This window comes from Oryzias melastigma, linkage group LG5 (assembly GCF_002922805.2).
Source record: "Oryzias melastigma strain HK-1 linkage group LG5, ASM292280v2, whole genome shotgun sequence".
Classification (NCBI taxonomy): domain Eukaryota; kingdom Metazoa; phylum Chordata; class Actinopteri; order Beloniformes; family Adrianichthyidae; genus Oryzias; species Oryzias melastigma.
The window spans coordinates 27,750,492-27,759,259 of NC_050516.1; the positions used below are offsets into that span (position 1 = coordinate 27,750,492).

Below are 8,768 nucleotides of genomic sequence, written 5' to 3' on the forward strand. Positions count from 1 at the left end.
TGCATAATGACGGTTGAGCACTGAGAGGGGTCCCAAAGTACAGGGGCGAGCTGCGCTCTCTGATGTAGAGTCTGGCAGTGGCACTCTTTCACATGGAAAAGTCTGAGAAACTTCTTCAAACACTCAGGTGCTACCAATATAGATCCATCCATGCATCCATCTTCATGTCTCAGCTATTGTTGGGTAAAGGCGGGCCAATAAAGATCAGTATCACAATTAATGAGGCTATTTTTTATAGATCCACTATGTGAAGTGATCTGTCACAAATGCAAAGAACTTTGACTGAATGTAGGGCTGGATTGATCAAATCGATTAATAGGATTTAATCAATCTAAGCTTAATCGATCAATAATCGAGCTATAAAAGTAGAGATCGATTTAGCACATAAAGCTAAATTCTGCTTACATTTTTGTTAGAACTTGTACTTTTGAGAAAAAATGTAATACTGTTAACAATGTCATTTCACTTAAACATTTCACCATATGTGAACTCTATTAGATTAATATAGATATATTAAAAATATATTGAAGATTATTAATGTATTTTTGAAAAAATGTGAATGAATTTGTAAACTCAAAACTGAAAGAAAGAATCTAAGAAAAATCTGAATCGATCCAAGCTCTTGTGAATCAAATCGATTCTGGAAATTATTATTGATCCCCAGCTCTAATTGAATTTTCTACTTGAATGTCGACAGGACGGCGTACTACACAGCATACAGACAAGTCTACAGACAGGATTATCAGACTGTGCACAAGTGCTGCCCAGGATGGTCTCAACAGAACGGGGAAGCAGGTTGTCTCTATCGTAAGTGTCTTCTTCTTTTTCTCTTCTGAGTTTATTCAGCTCCTGATTTGATTTTGTTTTTTTAAAGACCCACTCAGATGGAAACTGTGTTCTTGGTGTTTTCAACCTGTGGCTTTTTTTCTGATGATGAAAGAAATTTACAAAGAAATGTATGCTTGAAATGACATTTCTGAGTATTTCTTTATTCAAACTGTTGTGAATCAGGAGGAGACAAAAATGCAGTTGGAAAAAGCCTGTAGCTGTAATGTAGAAGCTACAGTTGGTGGGTCACGAGCTTTATGCTCCGCGAACGCCAGGGGTCTGCAACCTGCAGCTCCAGAGCTACACGTGTCGCTATTACCCTTCCACTGTGGTTTCTGGAAAGAAAGAAAAATAAAGTTTTTAAAAACGGAGCTAAAACATTTTAGACATCGATATTTGTACCATGGAAAATCAACTGGAAGTCACAAAGCACAACCAGAATTAAGGTGAACTAGATTATAAAATGGATTTTCTGTTTTTGAACACAATTTAAGTTCACCTTTTGGGTTGAGAAATAGAGAATTACAGTTGAGAGTCACAATTAGCTCTGATTTATTTTTTGAGTTGGATTCATGAGTTTTTGGCAGAGATCTACCATAAATGGTAAAACATTTTTTTAAGTCACTGCTGACATCAAACTACCTGCTACTCCACCCGCAGCATTGAGCTGATTCTATGTGACACAAGGTGTCTTTTATTTTGAAAGAAATCATGTTAACCTCAATCAAAAGTTATAAACTGTTTTTTACTTAGAAAAAAGGGTATTTTCTCTTTATATTTATGTTTTATTAATGCAAAAGAAGTACATTTTTATTTATCATAATGGTAGCATCAATGTACATATAAATTGTGTCTTATTTTTTTAAAGGATGAAGTGAGCCTTTGTGGCTCCTGCAGGGTTTAGATCTGTGAAAAATTGACCTGAATGGCTCTGTAAGTGTTGAAGGTTTCAGACCCCTGGCTTATACATTCTCACTAACCAACTCATCATATATGGACCTAAGGTCCGGACCCCCTCTGCGCTACTTTTTGACGTTTTGGGTGTCCCCAACTCATTGTTTTTGACGTGCTGCTTGTTCCTATTAAATCAGAGCCCCAAATCCATTGAGGCGCGCTATGAAACGCAGTAATGGATGCGGAACCAGTACCTGCTTAGGGTACCGCTACCGCTCCGGTACCAGTCTGCATCTTGAGGATTGGGGACCCTTGATTAGCGTCTTTGGCCTGGTACCAAGCGGCCCCTGGACCGGTCTCGGTTCGCAATCTGCAGGTTGGGGACCCCTGATTAACGTCTTTGACCTGGTACCAAGTGGATCTTGGATCGGTCTTGGTTCGTAATCTGGAGGATGGGGACCCCTGCTTTAATGAGAACAGCCAGCATGTCAAAAAACAAAGAGTTAGGAACACCTAAAATGTCAAAAAGTGACACTGAGGGGCCAGAACTATACGTCCGTATATGATGAGTTGGGAGGGAAAATGCGTTGGCCCCACTCCATTCCAATGCACTCAAGTGTAGACGACTAGATCCATGAACGTCTTTGTTTTCTTCATCTGAACAGCATCTGGATTAAAACTGGACGGCTGGAAAGCTCCAATATTGGTCACCATTTTAGTCGATAAGTAAAGTTTTATTGGTGTTTTAAGGGGTTCTAAACTAGTAGAAGAACATGTGAACAGATGGATGATGGGAAATCTGTGCCAAAAGTCTAGCCCTCCACTAAGCAAATTTCTAATGAACTCCTGCTGCTCTGCAGAAACTATGTCCTAGAAAAGTTGTTTTGATTTTGTATAAACTACTAGGAACGCTTTTGAAAGAGATCAACAGATTTTCAACGTGGGACTTTAATTACAGTTGTATCCATGTAGGATAGTTTAAATGCTCAGACATCAACACAGCCTTTATCTCTGATTGTTGAATGCAAAGAGCCTGAAGGGTCAGGAGTCGCTTTGTTCATCCAGACTCCTGAGCAGATGTTTTCGGTTTGTCTCACATCCCGGGAACTTGTGTTGTCGCAACACTCAAACGAGGTTCAGCTGTGGATGCCTGGAAACAAGACCATTAATTGTTGACAGAGTCTATGTGTTGACATTTGTTCCCAAATTAGATTTGCATTGTAGTGTCTGCAGGGCTTCAGTGTTTTCAGACCAGCTAGTTTGGTCCACAAGTGTAACCTTTGACCCAACTTTTATCAACAATATCTCTTCATTTTCTTTACCCAACCATATTTGATTAAAAAAAAAAAAAAGCCCCACTAGTCAAAGCTCCTGAAGTGTGGTGAAGCGGCGACCACCTGCCGAGACGCTCCACAGCAACAAAGAGGTGTGAAATAATCTCATTTCCAGGTTCATTTATTAAGATGCAGTTCTGTTGGTCCCACTGAAGCAGCTAATAGCCTCCTGGATCAGCTGAGCTTCTCACCGCTGGGACCACGAAGCCTCCTTTGATCGGATTTTGCAACCGCTGATCCAGATCGCATAGCCCACATACCATGCGGTGCTGGGTCTCAGTAAAGCTCATTTGTTAAAGTGTTTGTCACCTGGTAGAAAAACGCAGGAAACGTTTGCACTCTTTGTGCCCTTCGTGCTGGAAGCTCTCCATCAGGTTGAGCCTCCGCCAATGGGAAATCCCTCCTTCTAATAGAAAGTAGATAGAATGGGGGTGTGAGAGATTTCCTGGACATTTATATCATCGAGTGTCTTATTGTTGCTTCTATCAACTTCAAAGAGCTCTTTGTCCGAAGCTGAAGATTACAGTATTGAATTTTACAAGAGTTTGAAACATTTTCGGGGCTTCACGTTAAAATCCAACGGCTCTAAAGAGTTTTTCCCACCGCTCGTCCTCGTCTGCACTTGAGTTGGTTTGCTTTTACGTGACAATGGCTTCTCTCTTCAACACGAGGCACGGCTTTTATCTCTGTAACCCAAGACACGGCTGCACTTTGAGATGGGACAGACGAATCACTCCTTTCTCTGAGCCATTGAACCTGGATAAAAGGAAGCTCACACCATGATCCTCCTGCTCACTTTGCTCTGCGCTACCTGCACTGTACCTCAGTCAGCACGATGCAATTCGCTTGCCTCTTTTTTTTTAAAAGGACTGCCAAGAAGAAAAAAAAATCTACTCTGCAGAACGCACAACTCTAGCAAGTGAAATCCTGAAATATTTCTGCAGATGGGAAAGCCTGGTGTTCACTTTTCTTTACGTTCTCCCTCCTGTGTGAGTTTCTGCCGGTGTAAGGTCAGTGGGCAAATGACCCTTTAGTTATTTAAACAGAACCCAGGTTGTAATTATGTCCTGGAGTGGAGTACTCTGCGTGTCCGACCCCTCAGCCCGGCTTTTCCCCAAGAGGCTGGTTTCTCCTCTTCTGGTAAATCCATCAGCTGCAGAGTTTATCCTCTTCTAATAGTATTGTTGTTGGGATTTCATGCATTTATTGTCCAGCATATTTCTATATTTATGAGTCATATTTTATGATCTTCTTTAAGGGTTTATATGATCTCTCTTCTGAAAGCATATGCTCAGAGATTTAACAACACAATTCTGGGTGTTTTCTTCAAGTTCAAGCATTTGAGTTAAAGAGGAATCTGGAGTTTAAAATGTCTTAAATTCAGCTCATTTGTATATTTTTTCTAAAATATGAAACATTTAACAATTTCTATATTTAAAATAACATTTTGGCCAATCTCCTTTTATTTTACATTCCGTAACCCCTTCGATTTGCTCATTTTCTGTCTCATTGTTCACAAAGTGAAGGGTTCTTGACTTCCTGATGGCAACTTCCTCCACTCCAGCATTCTTTGGGTTAAATGTTTGCTTTTTTGCGGGCAGGCAGCAGCAGAGGAACGGTCGGGGACGACCATGGTTAGCTTTGAGTGGTAATGTTGTTTGAAAGCAACAATAAGTTTTGTGACAGGGGCTGAGGAGCACGCACAATAGCTCCTCTGGTTTGTTGTCCTCGTTAACTGCTGAATAGGAACTTTGGCCTCCTTTTGTGTTGGGACTGGCAAAGGTAGCTACATGTGAAATTGGCCCAGTCACCAGAAGGAAGCAATTGGTCTTGTGTCTTTCCATGTGTGGTCTGTTGTTTAGGGTATGATTAAACGGAGCAAAGACCATGTCAATAGTGAATAATGGGGCATTATGCTGCAAAACAGCACTAAGGGAAGGATGTGAACAATTCTTCACTCCTATTACTTTATATCTCTGTTAAAGTCTATTTCAACTTCATTAGATGCAGGAAGCGTCACTTGAGGAGCTGGTAAACATTGAACCTACAGGTCCTTTCCAAAAACTTTCATAGAGTATAGATTCACGACCCACTGGTTGATGGATTTCAAGTGCACACATTGGGGTTCCAGTTAATCCAACCCACAAAAAACAGGATTTCAGAAAACTAGAATTCTCAAATCACAAATTGCTTTCCAGTTTTGCTGAGATGAAAATTATGATCACATCAAATCGATCAAACTAAAGTATTTTCAAAATGATGTGTCTGTCTTCAATACTTCAATAGTTTGGGGAGGGGCCAGGTCCTGCTGGAAGATGAAATCTGGATCTCCATCCAGATCCTCAGCAGAGGGAATCATGAAGTCCTCTAGAACAGTGGTCCCCAACCACCGGGCCGCGGACCGGTACCGGGCCGCAGACCCATTGCCACCGGACCGCGGAAGAATTTAGGGACTTTTTTTTTTTTGAGTCAGAAATCTTTTATTTTGAAAATCAACCGGGTTTTCTCGATTATACTGAGCGCTAAAAGCAGTCCAGCGGTGTGTCACACGAGAAAAGCTGCATGTGGAACCTTTCTCCGCGAATGGATGGGATTAGTGCAGCAACAGAAGATCAGACGGAAAACAATTGCGGTCAAGTGAGCCGCTGTTCGCTCAGCCGCGGTCAAGCCAGCCGCGCTACAAAAAAGTCATGCGCCCGTATTACACGGTTTACGGCAGAGTATGAAACTCGGTGGAAGAGCTTTCTGTTGGAGCATTAGAACGTCAGATGTGCTTGGAGTGAAATTAAAAAGAGAAATAAAATTCTATAACAAAACTATGTATTCTATCAGTGGATATTTGTACTAATAATCTGTTATTTATTATGTCCTTTCTAAAAATAAATGTTTAGAGTTTTCAATAATGAAGTTAAATAAAGTCATTTAAAGAATAAATTAGTCCATAATTCCAGGCCTTAGACAGAAAATGAATGTTCTACAGGTCACCCTCTATTACCTCACCAAGACTTGTGTACTTTTACTGTATAGTTTTTGAAAAAATGTCTTTAAACTTTGCATTTTTGACAAGAAATAAGTCAGAATAGCCATTTTTGAATGTAAATAAATAGATTTTGGTCCATAATTCCAGGGTTTGGACACTATATGCTTGTTCTACAGGTCACCCTCTATTACCTCACAAAGACTTGTGTACTTTCACTGTATAGTTTTTGAGAAAATAGTAGTTAAACTTTGCATTTTTGACAAGAAATATGTTACGATGGTCATCTTTGAATATAAATAAATAGATTTTGGTCCATAATTCCAGGGCTTGGATACTATATCCTTGTTCTACAGGTCATCCTCTAATACCTCACAAAGACTTGTGTACTTTTACTGTATAGGTTTTGAAAAAAATGTCTTTAAACTTTGCATTTTTGACGAGAAATAAGTCAATATAGCCATTTTTGAATCCAAATGAAACGATTTTGATCCATAATTCTAGGCATTGGACACTATATGCTTGTTGTACAGGTCATTCTATTACCTTACAAAGACTTGTTTACTTTTACTGTACACCCCCCACCCCCCGGCCGGGCCGCGGAATAACTCCACACTGGCTGACCGGTCCACAGCCCCAAAAAGGTTGGGGACCACTGTTCTAGAACATTCTGCTAGACTGTCACAGGGATTTTGGATTGAAATCAGAGTTTACCAACATCACTGCTGTGTGTTGGAGCCCAAATACTGACTGACTGTGGATATATCACACTCGACCTCCAGCAGCTTGGGTTCTGCTCCTCCCTAGTCTTCCTTTAAAACCTTGGACCTTGATTCCCTGATGAAAGACACTTTCCTTTCATCAGAAAACAGGACCTAGGACCACTGGCCAACAATCCAGTCCTTCTTCTCATTGGCCCAATTCAGATGTGTGCTCCATTGGTCCAGGCTGAGAAGTGTCTTGACCCGAGGAACCCAACAGTTGTAGCCCATCTCCCTAATGTGTCTCAATGTGATGATTTTTTTTAAGCTGTTTCTGGATTTCTGCAGGTTCTTGAATCGTGTCCTTTCACGGCCGTCTCTTTTGCTGCTGCCTCTTCTCCTGGCACATTTTGCTCTTCCATTAGACTTTCTGTTGGTCTGCTTGGACACAACATTCTGTGAACAACCAGCCTTCTAAGCTATGAACTTCAGTGGCTTACCCAGGCAATGGAGGAAATCAATGATGGTCTTCTCAAAAGTTGTCTTGTCTGAAGTCTTCTACCATTTTTAACCAAAATGAACCAATTCAATGAAATCTGGGGAATCTTTGTATGTGCTTTGAGTTTTATAGATAAGTTGGTGAAACTTCGTTTAAAACATTCAAGTCCTGCAGAATTTTAGCAGATTTTTTTTAAATCATGTAAAAATAAACAAATATTTATTTGAAATCAATTAAACAATGGTCCCTGAATTTACGTTTTATCAAAGCTTAATTTTTGGAATAGAATTATGGAAATTAATAGAATTAACGATATTCTAATATTTTGTAAAGTTCTACAATCTGTATTGATGAGTTAATGTCAAATCCTGACACATGAAGTAGACTTGGACTGTCTCAGCTAATGCTCTGCAGATTTAAGTGCTTGCACAGATGAAATTAGAAAGCTTTAAAAAGTTTTCCTTGGTCAAAAACAAATACAATTACCAAATTTTAAATGCATTTTGATATTTATGTCCTTTTGTTCAGGTCTATAGAGAAGAACTGTGTTGAACCCAACCCCCAGTCTTGAGCATCAAATCAAAAGTTCTATTTTTCCCCAAACTGTCATTGTGCTGCTCAACTCAGCGTCTTGTAAAAATGGTATTTAAAGTATTTCAAAGAAGCCTGCTAGAGATTTGGCACAGTTACCTCTTTCACAAGACGCCTTTGAAATGACACATTCCTCGTCAGAGCAAAACATGATTTGCTGCCTCAAAATACAGTGCTCAGCTCTTTTCGTACCAATTATGGCACCAAACGGAGCCGTCAGCGCAGGCTTTTTGGTCTGTGAAGTGTCCTGAACGCGGGCTCTCAGTGGGTCACGCTCCGGGTGTTAAACAGATTGTGGGAGCCTAAACAAACACGGGGGTGCTTCTGTGCTGATGTGGTCATTCCTTTTAAGGGTGACGCCAGCTCATCTGTTTTTCGAAGGTCCTTTGCCGGAATCCCTGACCCCTTTGCTTCGTCTGTCTTTTCCTCCCTTTGTGGAAGCTGCTAATCCCCCCCTGAGAAGGTGTCTTTGCGACAGAGCCGAGGCATTCACGGCAACAGATGAGAGTGGGTTTAATGCCACGCTGCACGCCACATTAAGGATTTATTTCAGGGGAGATTAAACAGCGAGAGGGGCTCAGGAAAGGGGCGGCCCAAAAATGTCTTGGGCAGTTGCCAACAGGCTTGTAAGACACATCTCTGAGTGAGGAATGCACATTCCGCTTGTTGTCACTTAGTCATGCTAGCCTGCAGTGACTGAAAGACATTTACACATTTAAAATGATTGTTTTTGATTTTTTTAGGACTAACTTGGAACTTTACATCAAAATTTCTGTGAAATGCTTGACTCGTTCAGGTCATATGAGGGAACTAAAACACTTTCAGTTTGGATCTGCTCTTGTAAAACCGTCTAACATTACCAAATTGTTGCTATATAGAACAATATACATATATATATACACACACACACACACATACATATATATATATATATATATATATAT

At 40.4% G+C, this 8,768-nt stretch overlaps 1 protein-coding gene and 1 long non-coding RNA gene across 2 annotated transcripts in view; one reads left to right on the forward strand and one right to left on the reverse strand.

Moving 5' to 3' along the window:
• megf6b (multiple EGF-like-domains 6b) overlaps nt 1-8,768 on the forward strand; it is a 65,608-nt gene that overhangs the window by 1,640 nt on the left and 55,200 nt on the right. The window contains exon 3 of the mRNA XM_024269226.2: nt 698-807. Coding sequence (XP_024124994.1) covers nt 698-807 — 110 coding nt within the window. The remainder of the gene's footprint in view (nt 1-697; nt 808-8,768) is intronic.
• The window catches only part of LOC118598784, a 39,078-nt gene continuing 31,278 nt past the window's right edge, over nt 969-8,768 (reverse strand). The window contains exon 2 of the long non-coding RNA XR_004947919.1: nt 969-1,163. This is a non-coding gene — a long non-coding RNA (uncharacterized LOC118598784). The remainder of the gene's footprint in view (nt 1,164-8,768) is intronic.